At 44.6% G+C, this 14,170-nt stretch overlaps 1 protein-coding gene across 3 annotated transcripts in view; it reads right to left on the bottom strand.

The window, feature by feature from the left end:
- The window catches only part of GTPBP1 (GTP binding protein 1), a 127,224-nt gene that overhangs the window by 27,189 nt on the left and 85,865 nt on the right, over window positions 1-14,170 (bottom strand). For all 3 annotated transcript variants that reach the window (XM_033929457.1, XM_033929459.1, XM_033929458.1), the window contains exon 5: window positions 4,140-4,263. In XM_033929457.1, coding sequence (XP_033785348.1) covers window positions 4,140-4,263 — 124 coding nt within the window. The remainder of the gene's footprint in view (window positions 1-4,139; window positions 4,264-14,170) is intronic.

The following is a 14,170-nucleotide window of genomic DNA, read 5'->3' as shown; positions in this document are numbered from 1 at the left end:
GAAAAATTAATTTCTTCCTGAACAGTGCAAAATATAGACAGCAGAGATAAATTATCAAAACTGACACATTTCAATCAGTAAATTGAAAATAAAATCATATTCCCTATCTTTGTTGTCTGGTGATCCATTCATCTTTTCCCAATCTCTGGTTGCACTTCTTTCTGTCTGTGTTCTTGTGTTTCCATGGCATTCTTATCCATTTGCTGTTTTTCTCTCCTTCTTCACTTTCTACCCTACATTCATCTTTGGCATTAACCTTCAGCTTTCAACTTTCTTACATTTTTCTGCTTTCTTCTCAAAATTTACTTTTCTGTGTCTTCTCTTCCCATCTATCCATGTGTATCATCTTCTCTCTCTTTCTTCTCCCCTATTTCCATCTATCCCATAAGAAGCATTTTTTCTATCTCTCTTTCCTGCCACACCCATTGCTGTGCACCATCTCTTCCCCTCCATCGCTGTGCACAATTCCTGTACACTTAGTGAACTTAGTCCCTCTCGGGATTTTTCTTCTATATTGGAGGCCTGGCAGTCTGATTTATGGAGATAACTTAGAGGGGACCTCTTATTCCGAGCTCTCAAACGTATTCCTGTTCTTCTCCGGGAATGCCACTATAGAATCCTATTGAGAGCTTATGTTTCTCAAAGTCAAGCCTACCACATGGGCTGTGTAGACACACAACTCTGTAAAAAGTGCCTTACTGAAGTTAACTCTTACTTTCATGGCCTTTGGCTTTGTGAGGGTATTCATGGTTTTTGGGGCGCCTTGGCCTCTTTCCTGCAGGAGCTTTTGCATGTCCCTGTTCCTCTCTCTGCGCTTCATATGCTGTTTGTTCAGTTTTCCATGCTTTCTGTGTATACCTCGGCTGAAAAACTGTTTGTTTTTTTAAAAATAAATGTTATATTTTGGGGGACAAATGTATTTTGAATTATTGGTTGACTGACGAACCCCCTTCCTTTTGGTATTGGAGAAACAAACTACATGAACTGATGGGATGGGAGGCTTGGATGGCTTACTCCTCTCACAGAAGAAGTAGAGACTTTGTCACCATTTGGACTCCTTATTTGAACATTTTGCCTCCAAGGAGTTGTAGTCGTATTTTAAACAGACTTCAGTTGTTTCCTAACCAGTCTGTCTAACCTTGGTACATCTTGCTTGGTTGGATTTTGGGGATGGGGGGAAGTGGGTAGGGTTTTCTGGTGGGGGGGCTTTGGAGGATTTTGTTGGGGCCATAGATGATATCAGAGTACAGTCCTCTATGGCCGGTAGATCTAATTGTAAATTCTTTGTTTGTATCATTGCCATTGTTTGGTGGTTCTTTCTTGTTAATAAAAGAGATTTAAATAAAAAAAGAGAATTACACAATTGTACGTATACCTTTACAAGTAAAGTACAATGTACACAATATACAAATTCTGGAGTCACCTCAGTAACAGCAACGCAAACTGTCCACTAACAAACACTTTGGAAGTAATCAAACCCTGCAGAAAGCACATACCAGACATATCTAGAAAACGTGTTATACTAGAAAAACAAGAAGCCAGTCTGCTACAAATCTTTACATAGAAATGAAACACTAGTAGAATACCTCACTTCTGTTACACATGCAGAATACCGTCGGAGTTTTGAGAATAAGCAACCACCAATTAGAAACAGGAACACCAAAAAGTCTATATACAATGCAATACTGGAGAAAAAGAAATGTATTTCTTTCTGTACTGTACAAAAAAAGACACAGCTATCAGGGTTGCAGATTTTAAAAGCTGACATATTCCAGTCATTTAAATGAAAATAAAATGTATTCCACTTTTTTCTGGGCATTTTATTTTACCAATAGGATTGGTCTAAGTCTCTCCTTTTCGCTTTCCCTGTGCTGATCGCCATCTACCGTAATTTATTTTCCAAGGTCTGGTTTTCATTTCTCCTTTTTTTTCTGTTTTCCCTTCCACTCTATATTTGTCTGACATTTGAATGTTCCCCATCATTTTTTTCTATATTCTACACTTCCGCTCACAGATAGATTTTACGTACTTCCCTCTCCTCTTTTGGGAACAGCTGCTACAACCTGTGGAGGTGTGACCAAAGCCGATCTCTCCCCATTTCCCCAGTCTGTTTCCTTACAGTGCCCCTGCAGCTGGAAGATGTGCATCTAGGCCCAAGCCTGTGTTTCACTGGTAAGCTGCAGCCTGAGTCTCCTGAGAAGGGATGTGATAACGCCAAGTCTGTCTCTCCTGCTTGTTGCCCTGACCCAGCAATGCAGACAGAAGCAGATACTGTGTTTCCCCGAAAATAAGAGTGTTTTATATTAATTTGTGGTCCAAAAAACGCACTAGGGCTTATTTTTGGGGTAGGTCTTATTTTTTTCCATGTACAATGATCAGCTCTCCCTTCCTCTCCTTCACCCCAATTGTTCCTCTTTCCTTTCCCCCCCCCCACATGTGCAGCATCTTTCCTTCCCCTCTCACCCATCCCCTTGTGCCTTCCCTCTGCAGCATCCATCTGGCCCTCCCTCCCATCCCTCATGCAGCAGAACCCTTGCACAGCTTCTATCCCTCCCTTCCTCCCGTGCAGCAGAACCCTTGAGCAAGCATCTTTCTATCCCTCCCATCCCTCCCACAAAGCCAAACCCCGCTGACCCTCCTATCTTTCCATCTCTCCCTCCCATCTGAACCCCGCCGAACCTCACACCGCAGAGATAGACATACCTCCCTCCTAACAACAGTGTCGGCAGCACTCTAAATAGGCTGCTTCGTGGCGTTCTCCCGCCGGTGCATTCCCTGTGCCACGTTGCTAATGACATCATCAGTGATGCGGCAGACGGAATCACCGGCAGGAGAAGTCCGGGAAGCAGCCTGTTTAGAGTGCTGCCAACACTGCTGTTAGGAGGGAGGTATGTCGGTCTCTGCAGTGGGAGGGTCAGCAGGGTTCGGATGAGAGGAAGAGATGGAAAGATGGGAGGTTTAGCAGGAATTTGGCTGTGTGGCGGGGGAAGCGCTGCTGCCAGCGAATCCAGGGACATTCGGGTTAGGCTTATTTTTGAGGTAGGGCTTATATTAAGACCTACCCTGAAAATCATGCTAGGGCTTATTTTCAGGGAAACACGGTAGTAGCAGTGCCAAGCCTACACCTTCAAATAGTCACTCCTGTTGTGTCAATGCAAGCTCCAGCATGGCTGGCCAAGGGATGGGAAAAGCCTAGACCATGCTGAGTATATGGGAAAGCTATGTGAGTGCATGCTGAGGAGAATGAATATCTGTTTACTTGTGTATTTATTGATTTGAACTTAGCTCACACATTTTTCAGAAGGAGATCAAGATGAGTTACATTCAGGTACATTACATATTTCCTAGAAGGCTCACAATCTAAGACTGTACTTGAGGCAATGGAGAATTAAGTGACTTGTCCAAGATCACAAAAAGCAGCAGCAGGATTTGAACTGGGCCTTCCCTGGTTGTCAGCCCAATTCTAACCAGCAGGCTACTTCTTCCCCCTAAGGTCAATTGGCCCAGTTATAGTGCTGTTTTCCACAATAAGGCTCAATATCATAATGAAGTAGTTTTACATCCATGGGCATAGGCTAAGTAGTCCAGTCAACTACGATTTTGAGTCCAGGAGGAAGGCAAGCACTGGGTCCTACGAAGTCTAGGAGCTCCTGCTTCCTAAGCTGGCTTCCCTGGTAATAACTTCAGGTGGCAGTTTAAATACGAGGGGCCACTGAAAAGTTCTCAGCCCAACCATGAAGAGAATGATGTGGAGCCATGAAATTTACAAGTTATTCTACACTTTTCATTTCAATGCATCTAGCAAATGGGCACAAGTATAGGGAAACTGAGCCATTGTGACATCACCAACGAGATTGGGTCTTAGGTATTGGTGGAATGAGGCATTATGACATCACAATACGAGGGGCCAATGAAAAGTTCTCAGCCCAACCATGAAGAGAACGATTTGGAGCCATGAAATTTACAAGTTATTCCACACTTTTTACTTCATTTCAAATCAAAAGTATCAAGAAAAGTGTGGAATACCATAACTTATTTCATGGTTCCACATCATTTTCTTTTTGGTTGGGATGGGAACTTCTCAGCAGCCCCTCATATAGATAGCTAAAGCATTGAGGACCTACAAAAGATTTCCTTACCTTGTAAAATGTTAGCGGGACACATGTCAATCTTTGTCACCACCACGAACACAGGGACATTGAGAGCCAGTGCCAAACCAAGGTGCTCCTTTGTCATACCAACAATGCCAGCATTGCTACCAACCTGTTTACAAAACAAGCAAGCAATTCAGGTTCACACCTTGCTCTATACAATATGAGTCTGGCTCTTCCTTAACACATGGCAGAGCTGCCCAAACACTGCCACTTCTAGAGAGGGAACAACAGAGATCCCCCTACACATCACTGTGACCTTGGGCTAGGAAGTAGGCAAGCTAGAGAGCAGGACTGGGGGATCTTTAAATACTTAAGATACAAGTTTGTTTCTCTCTTTAGGTACAGAGCTGCCACACAGATGGCCTCTGCTAATCAGAGATAATGCCATTGCAAAAGCTCTGGAACACTGTAGGTTAACTTGCTAGTAAGAGATAAGACAGTGAGTTGCAAACAGAGAAAATCCTCTAAGAGCTAGAGAAAGGGCAGAATTGGACAAATGATAGCACAGAGATGTTCCTAGAAATAGAAAGGTTATAATGTATCATGCTGATCAACATGACTACATGCTTCAAGGCTCAAGGTTAAGACGGCTGCATTTCAACTTCTCTGCTAAATGAACTTGCATGTTAGATGGCGTAATACCATATAAAATAATCTCAGAAAGGATACCAAAGGAAGTAAATCCCCAATAATAGAAACAAAAAAGAATCTTGTTTGAAAAAACCCCAAAATGAGATATACAGTATATATACAGTCAAACCTCTATTTGCGAGTTACATGGTATGCGAGTGTTTTGCAAAACGAGCAAAACACTCCTGCAAACTTTGACTCGCAAACCGAGCGTTGACTTGATATGCGCGCTTCCACCCCACCATATCCCAAAAAGATCCCCCCTGAGGCCACTGGCACACTTCCACCCCACCCCCGGGAACCAGCTTCGCCCCCCCCCCCCTGTGGCCCAAACCCTTATCTCGAGCGGACAGGACGCACACAGCACCAACCAACAGGATGTACCAGTGCCGAAAGAGCCTGCCGCTGATCTCTGCTGGGCTGCTGCAGAGCCTTGAGCATCTGTGCATGCTCAAGGCCTTCTGGCTCCCACTCTCTCCAAGATTCTCAGAAAGAGTGGGAGCCAGAAGGCCTTGATCATGCATAGATGCTCAAGGCCCCACAGCAGCCCAGCAGAGATCAGCGGCAGGCTCTTTTGGCAGCAGCACATCCTGTGGGTTGGTACTGTGTGCCGATATCCTGCCCATTCAAGGTAAGGGTTTGGGCCACAGGGGGGTGGGGAGGTGAAGCCGGTTTCCAGGGGTGGGGTGGAAGCGCGCCAGTGGCCTTTTGGGATGTGGAATGAATCATCCAAGTTTCCCTTACTTTGTATGGGGAAACTCGCTTTGATATACGAGCATTTTGGTTTACGAGCATGCTTCTAGAACTAATTATGCTTGCAAACCAAGGTTCCCCGGGTTAAGAACAAGTTACGTTTTTAAAGCTGTTTTTAAGTCGGATTTGTATGTAACTCAGAACTTGTAGATTTTAAGATTCTTGCTTCTTATCTCTACTCCCAGCTGATAAAAGGGCTAACTGTCCCTGTTCCCTCTAAAGTACAGCATGCATAACCACACATTGTTCTTAATGTGGCCAAGCATCATTCCTGAATCTGCTACAGGAGAAGTGTAGGAGTCTTTGCCACTGAAATACTGCTTAGTGAAATCAAAGAAACCACAACCATGTTCTTAAGTACGAGTCATACTTAAGTCGGGTGTCTATAACTCAGGACTGTATATATCTAATATAATAAAGAGCTAGCCGCGCATGCGCACTCCTATTTGCGTGTTCTGTGCGCTGTAGGTCTGTGGCCAAAGGAGTGCGCATGCGCGCTAATACGTCACCTCCACAAGCCGGACCGCAGCCAGACGACGATGTCCGTTCCTCCTGCCGCCGCCGCCGATCTCCGTTTCTCCTTTGCCACCCACCCCTTCTCTTCCCGCGGGCCCGAATGGCGATTCCAGCAACGTGTGCATCAGTCTTCACACGCTGCTTCGGGCCCTTCTACTGCCCTGATTTGCTCTGCCGCGTCTCTGATGATGTCATCAGGGACGTGCCAGAGTAAATCAGGGCAGTAGAAGGGCCCGAAGCAGCGTGTGGAGACTGATGCAAGCGCTGCTGAAATCACCACCTTTGTAGTCCGGACCGCGGGAAGGGAAAGGGGGGGGGGGTAGAGGAAACGCTAATGCTGCTGCACAGGGAACTGATGGGGGGGGAGGGAAATGGAGGGGAAGGGAATGCTGCTTTGGACAGACAGACAGAGGAAGGGAAACACAATGAAAATAAGAAAGACACAGGGGCAGGTGCACAGGGAACTGGTGTGGGGGGAGGGAAATGGAGGGGGATGGAATGCTGCTTTGGGGGGGGGGAGGGAAAGGGAATGCTGCTTTGGACAGACAGACAGAGAGAGGAAGGGAAACACAAAGAAAATAAGAAAGACACAGGGGCAGGTGCACAGGGAACTGGTGTGGGGGGAGGGAAATGGAGGGGGATGGAATGCTGCTTTGGACAGACAGACAGAGGGAGGAAGGGAGACAGAAAGGAAAGAAGAAAGACACAGGGTCAGGGAGATACACAGAAAGACAGACAGGCAAAGGGGGCCGGGACAGAGACAGACAGAAAGGACAGTGGGAGCCGCGTCAGGAGGGGTGCGGGATGCGGCAGTGGGAACTTTTCCAATGGGTGCAACTGGGCAGCTGTCGGGAACCTCTGATCAGGGGAAGAGCAAGGTAAGAGTATCATAGGGATAAGAAGGAGGAGGGAGGATAAAAAAGGAAGGGATGCCTACTGCTGGACAGAGGGAGAAGGAAAGAGATGCTGATGGACAGGGGAGGTGAAGAAAAAGGAATGGAGGACTAATGTTGGACAGAGGGAGAAGGAAAGAGGTGCTGCTGGACAGGGGGGAGGTAAAACAAAGGGAGAAGGGCTGCTGCTGCATAAGGAGAGCAGTGAAGGGGTGGTGGTGGACACAGTGGAGGTAAAAGGAAGGGAAAATGGACAGGGGGAGCAGGCAAGGGGTGGTGATGGACAGCCAAGGAAAATGAAAGGCAGAAAGAAAGAAAGCGGCTAAGGAGAGCGAGAGAAAGAAAGACAGACACACACACATATGTTCTAGCACCCGTTAATGTAACGGGCTTAAAGACTAGTATATATATATATATATATATATATATATATATATATATAAAATGAGCCCTATAGTCTTCTCACAATTACTCAGTTTATGTCTCATAAACTGAGTAACTGTGAGAAGACTATAGGGCTCATTTTCAAAACAGAAAAACATCCAAAATATGGCATAAAGTGGCAGATGGACTTTTTTCTTGGAAAAACATCCAAATCACAACTTTTGAAACTCGTATTTGGGAGATTTTTCTCTGTAGTTTATCTAAATCATAAGGGGGGGGGTTTGGGTGGGACTAGGGCGGGCTTATGATCTGGACATTTTTCATTGACAATGAAATATGGACAAAACATCCAGACCAAAAAATAGGACAACAAAGTGCTAAAGTGACCATTGGAGGGATGAAGGCATAACACCCCCACCTTAATCTCCTAGTGGTCACTGATCCCCTCCCACCCCCCTAAGAGGCAAAAGTGACAGTACATACTAGGATCTATGCCAGCTGCAGCTGCAGACATAAAGGCCATTCCTCTTGGAGCAGCAAGCAGATCCCTAGGCTAGGAATAGCCTTGTGGTTGGTACATTTGTGGGGGACTGTGTGAGCCCTCCAAAAACCACAAAGTACCCAATGAACTTACATATAGGTGATGCCTACAGGCTCAAGGGCTATTGCAGAGGTATACAGCTAGGCACAGTAATTTTTTTGTTATTCCTGCTGAGCTCACCATATAATATAAGGGGGTATCTGGGACCCTCAAATCTGGAATTCACTCCCAATCAATATAAGGGAAGAAAAATTACTTAGTAAGTTTAAAAGTCTCCTGAAAAGCTGGATTTTTAAGGATGCCTTTAACTGAGTTATTTGAATGCTATATAATCAGGATACTCTTTGGCGGACTAAAAGTGCTGTTAAGTGAAAATTGAGCAGGTAACCTTTTCCCATCCTATTGTTTCATTACCTATGCCCTTTTTATTTGTTTACAAATTGTGTTTAATCCTCCCCTTCCCCCCTCTTTTTGTGTTTGGTTGGTCAAAAGTTGTATTAACCGTTTGGTTTAATTAATGTTTTTCTTTTTTACCCTGATTTTATTGTTATTTGTAAATCGCGTTGGATTATGATTTTGCGATCATCAAATCAAATTTTTAAATAAACTTGAAATCTACTGCAGTGCTCCCTAGGCTGCCTGACTGTTCTGCTGGGATATCTATGTGGCCAGTCTACTAAGAATCCTGGCTCCCAGACATCCCAATGGGTTTTTTTTTTTGTGCCTTTTCCCTAGGACATTTTTTTGAACATGGTACCAAAAAATAGGCACACTGAACACTAGAACATGTAGAAAATGGTGATTTTTGAACAAAAAGAGAAATTTTTCTGATTTGAAAATCACTATATTTGCCACTCAAATTTTGGATTTTGTGTTTTCATCAAAATGCCCTAAATCAGACTTAAATTTCATATTGAAAATGTACCTCCACATCAATTAATCAAAGTGACTCTGATAACAGTAGGACAGCAGTCACATATTGGTGACATCATCTGACACAGTCTTAGAAGCATGGGTGTTTGACAGAGACATATCTAGCACAGCATCTATGAATTCCAATTGAGATGACAAGCTCAAATGGGATGAGACAATTTATTACTAATACTGGTAACTCCCAACACTTGGAAGGTTACAGTCATTGAGTATATGACACTTTTGTGAAATGTGCTCTTGACCATATTCGTTCCAATTTGTACTATGTATTCCTAATTTGCCTAGATACACATTTTGGGAATACTCATGTTCCTGATAGTAGGATGGAGAACAAAACATAGTATTGGACATTATGTTTTTCTCTTATGAATAAGAGATATAATTATATCATTATGTGGGTAAGTCACAGGAGGTAAGCATCCTTTAAATCCTGGAAGCATAACCAAGCTCCTTTCTGAAGGATTAAAATGCCTAAGGAAATTGTCTTGAACTTCTCTTACTAGAAGTTAGGTACCTTAGATCTAAAATAGAACAGTCTTCGGGATCAGGAAATACTTGGGAGTAAAATTCCTGTCCCTTCCCTGGTGGAATGGATGTGACTGCTTTTTAAAAAAAAAAAATAATAATAATATCTTTATTGGAGCAAACAGTGTAGCCATAGCCCTCAGAAAAAAAAGACAAGAATCAAGAACAACAGAACAGATGTAAACACAAGAAGTCCAATCAAAAGAAGAAACACCATCAAGCAACCTGCAGTGCTCAGCCGTGCCATGGTAAGCTGTCAGCTCATTTTCAAGAAACCCAACCCAAAATAAGAGCCACCTAACACCCCCTCGTCCATTCCCTAAACTACAAAAGTAAAAGAAAAACCCAAGAAGCTCCACCAAACACACACCATTCACTCCACTCACTCACACACACCATTCACTCCACTCACTCACACACACCCCCAGCCCACCCCAATCCCTATGTTGATCAGTTGAGTCTAGGAGAGAAACAGAGTGGAGCCCCTCAACTCAGGCTCCATTCAGAGGTCCTCACAAAGATAAACACTGTTGCCACAGCCACACATAGCATTGTCGCTCAGGAGTCTGACGTTTCCCCCGTTCTGCCAAGAGTTCATTCACTTAGGGCCAATTGTACCATCAAAGAGGTCCAAGCAGCAATGGGAGGACTCTCTACCACCAGCCAATGTTTCAAAATGATCTTAACCACCAGTAGAAATGCAAAGGCCAAAAATTTACGATCAGGTTCTGGGACATGATTATCTACTAAAAGATGCTGATCCCCCAATAAAAGAGTCATATAATCCCAGGAAATAAAACGCTTCACCAGCCCCTCCAGTATGTTAAGCACTGCAGTCCACAGGGTCAATTGCGGACACTCCAGAAAGGTGTGTACAAAGTGCCCTCATGAGTTTTACAACAAAGGCAGTGAGAGGTTTCCCACAAGCCCATAGTGCGGACCCGAGCTCTAGTCAGGTATGCCGGGTGTAGAAGTTTAAAGTGGGTCTATCTCAGGTCTGTCGTTTTGAAAAATGTCAATCCCACTTGAAAAATGGCCTGAAATTGCTCAATATCTAGAGGATGGGCCAACTCTCTTTCCTAATTTTGAGCCACCTGGGTCAAACCAGTCACATCCACCAATTCCTTGATTATCTTATACCATCTAGAAAATGTGTTTAGAGGGGTGGGCAGGACGAAAAAATGCTTATCCAATTTAGTGCCCTCTGCCTGAGAGCCCTTTATCTGAGTATAGTAGTGACGGGCTTGCATATAAGCCTAGAAATGCGTTGTCGGTAACTCCCATTTGGTTCTCATCTGATCAAAAGAAGGGAAATCCCCACCCCCCAAATCCAGCAAGTGATACAGAGATCTACACCCCTTAGCCGCCCACACAATAAAAGGGGAGAACCATAACCTAGGAATAAACTTGGGGTTCCCCACCAATCTCAAAAGTAAAGAAGCCCTCCCTGACCTGCTTCCTCCTCCACCAGTCCCAGACTCAAAGTTTGCTTCTACACTTCAGGGAAGACCCCACCGGAACGTGAAGCAAATTAAGGAAACTATAAGGATGGCACCACACTTCACCAGTGGGAGAGGGAAAAACTTTTGTTCGTGAAGAAGACCCTCATGTACCCCCCACAACAACGCTACCACATTATAAAAATGAATAAGTCCCCCCTGGTCGTTACCTAAAATGAGCTTAGTGTAGGCTATCCAGGCGGACCCATTCCGCCTCAAGAATCGGCGAATCATAGCCTTAAACTCAAGTTCATCCTTCCTCTTAATCCAAATAGGCAAGACCTGCTACGGATATAAAATTTGGGGCATGATCATCATCTTCAGAAACGTCATCCGTCCCAAAAATGAAATAGGAAGATCCATCCAAGAGACACAAAGAGATTTCAGCTGAGTAATCACTCTTGTGATATTCATAAGAACATAAGAATTGCCGCTGCTGGGTCAGACCAATGGTCCATCGTACCCAGCAGTCCTCTCCCGCGGTGGCCCCTAGGTCAAAGAACAGTGCCCCAACCGAGACCAGCCCTACCTGCGTGCGCTCCAGTTCAGCAGGAACTTGTCTAACTTTGTCTTGAATCCCTGGAAGATGTGTTCCCCTACGACAGCCTCCGGAAGAGAATTCCAGTTTTCAACAACTCTCTGGGTGAAAAAGAACTTCCTTACATTTGTACAGAATCTATCCCCTTTTAACTTTAAAGAGTGCCCTCTCGTTCTCTCTAACTTGGAGAGGGTGAACAACCTGTCTTTATCTACTAAGTCTATTCTCTTTATTATCTTGAACGTTTCAATCATGTCCCCTCTCAGTCTCCTCTTTTCAAGGGAGAAGAGGCCCAGGTTCTCTAATCTCTCACTGAACTACAACTCCTCCATCCCCTTAACCATTTTAGTCACTCTTCTCTGGACCCTTTCGAGTAGTACTGTGTCCTTCTTCCAGTGCTGGACGCAGTATTCCAGGTGGGGTCGCACCATGGCCCAGTACAGTGGCATGATAACCTTCTCCAATCTGTTCGTGATCCCCTTCCTAATCATTCCAAGCATTCTGTTCGCCTTTTTCGCCGCCACCGCACACTGCGCAGACGGCTTCATCGACTTGTCAACCAGTACTCCCAAGTCTCTTTCCTGGGGGGGTCTCTCTGAGTACTGCACCAGACATCCTGTATTTGTGTACAAAATTTTTTGTTACCAACAAGCATCACCTTACACTTGTCCACGTTAAACTTCATTTGCCATGTCGCAGCCCATTTCTCATTTCCCAATCTGCTTGTACATTTCAGAATCAGAGGTATGGAGATAAATACCCAAGTATTTAAGGAAACCAGACAATGGCTTGATAGGAAGCTCCCCATGCCAAGACTCAGAACACCCCCCCACCCCACCCCCGTAAGGTTAAAACCTCAGATTTACTACAATTCACCCGTAGGCCAGAAAAAGTGGCAAATAACTGCACCCATTGCAGGAATAATGGAAGCTGCTTATCAGTGTGCCGTACATAGTGAAGCATATCATCTGCAAATAAACTAAGGCATAGTTCTTGCGATGCAATCTTTATGCCTTCCAATCCAGGACCTTGTCGAATACGTGCTGCCAAGGGTTCAAGTGCTAACACAAATAGCAGAGGGGACAGCGGACAGCCCTGCTTAGTTCCCCTACTTAGAGGGATTGGGTCCGCAAGCTTGCCATTGACAATGAGATGCACACAGGGGTTGAAGTACAAAGCCTTAACCCATTCCACAAAGCGACCCTCAATACCAAACCTCTCTAGGACCCAAAACAAGTGGGGCCACAAGACACTATCGAATGCCTTTTCTATATCTAAACTAACGAGCACCGCTCTGTCCTCCCTCCCCTTAGATACCCGAATCGCCAGGATGGCCTTACATAAATTCATGGAGGCATATCTCCCAGGTATGAATACCACCTGATCTTCCCCAATCAACTTCGGCAGGTAACTGTTCAATCTCTTAGCCAATATGGCCATCATCAGCTTAACATCTTCATTTAAAAGAGAAATCAGTCTATAAGACCCTGGTAGTTCTACATCATTGCCGGGCTTAGGGAGGAGGATGACATGAGCTAGGTTATGCCGCCCGGGGTTACCCCTCCTTGTAAGGGGAGTAAGACCATGTCCCGCAAGATTTTATAAAACTCTGGCTCCAAGCCATCCGAGCCAGGGGATTTGGCCAAAGTCAACCAACAAATAGCATCTCTGATCTCTTCGAATTTTATCGGTTTATTCAGGCGCTCCAACTGGACAGCGTTCAATGCAGGAATAGTCAACCCCCCCAAAAAAGGCATCCCTCTGAGCCACATCAACAGAACCGGCACTATAGAGATTGGTATAAAATTTCACAAATTGATCTACAATAGTGTTGAGATCAGTATAGCGAGTTCCCACTGAATCCTGAATACATCCTATAAGTTGCTGTTTGCGGGGTGGTCGGACCAAATTGACCAAGACTTTCCCCGTTTCCCACCCCACCTATATAACTTGTAACTTTGGAAGTAAATGTCTTGTTCCGCCCGAGTAGTTAAGATCTGATCTATCTCCTTACGAATATGAAATACCTTAGCTTTGATGCCCTCATCCAACCGATAGATATGAACTCTGCGAATCTTTTGTAGTTCCTGAGAAAGTAAAGTATCTTTGCGGTTTTTTGCCATATAGGCTATAATATGGCCCCGAAGGACCACCTTCGCAGCCTCCCAATATATCGTAGCAGACACATCTGAAACAGTATTATCCCTTATATAGTCCTGAAATTTGGCTCTAAGGAAAGTATGAAAATCTGGATCCCTGTATAAATGAGGAGGCAATTTCCATACTCTATCTTGGTCCTTTGTAAGTAAATGAAAGGTAAGAGAGATAGGGGCATAATCTGACAATGTAGATTCCTCGATGCTAGCATCACCCACATTGGACAAGAGACATTGAGAAAGAAGCAAATAGTCCAGCCTCGAATACATCTTGTGTGGGTGAGAAAAGAAAGTGTAATCCCACCCATCTGGGAATAACACTCGCCATGCGTCTACCACCCCTAGCTGTTGCACTAGGAAATTCACCTCTTTAATATCGTGACTGACTTCTCCTAAGCGAGGGGATTTGCAGTCCAGAAGTGGATTGGCAATAAGGTTAAAATCCCCTTCCACCAGTATCTTAAGCATCGGGTTTCCAGCCAACGTAGCTACGAGGTCGGTGTAGAAACTAGGTTGGTAGACGTTAGGGGCATATACATTACAGAAGACTACCGGTATGAATCACAACTCTTCCACCACAATTACTGACCTTCCCTGTTTATCAGCAATGACCCTGTGGACCCGAAAGTGCAGTTTTTTATGTACCAG

This window comes from Geotrypetes seraphini, chromosome 2, assembly GCF_902459505.1.
Source record: "Geotrypetes seraphini chromosome 2, aGeoSer1.1, whole genome shotgun sequence".
Lineage (NCBI taxonomy): Eukaryota > Metazoa > Chordata > Amphibia > Gymnophiona > Dermophiidae > Geotrypetes > Geotrypetes seraphini.
The sequence above is the reverse complement of the archived record's forward strand: the minus strand, read 5'-3'. Positions and strand labels throughout refer to the sequence as shown.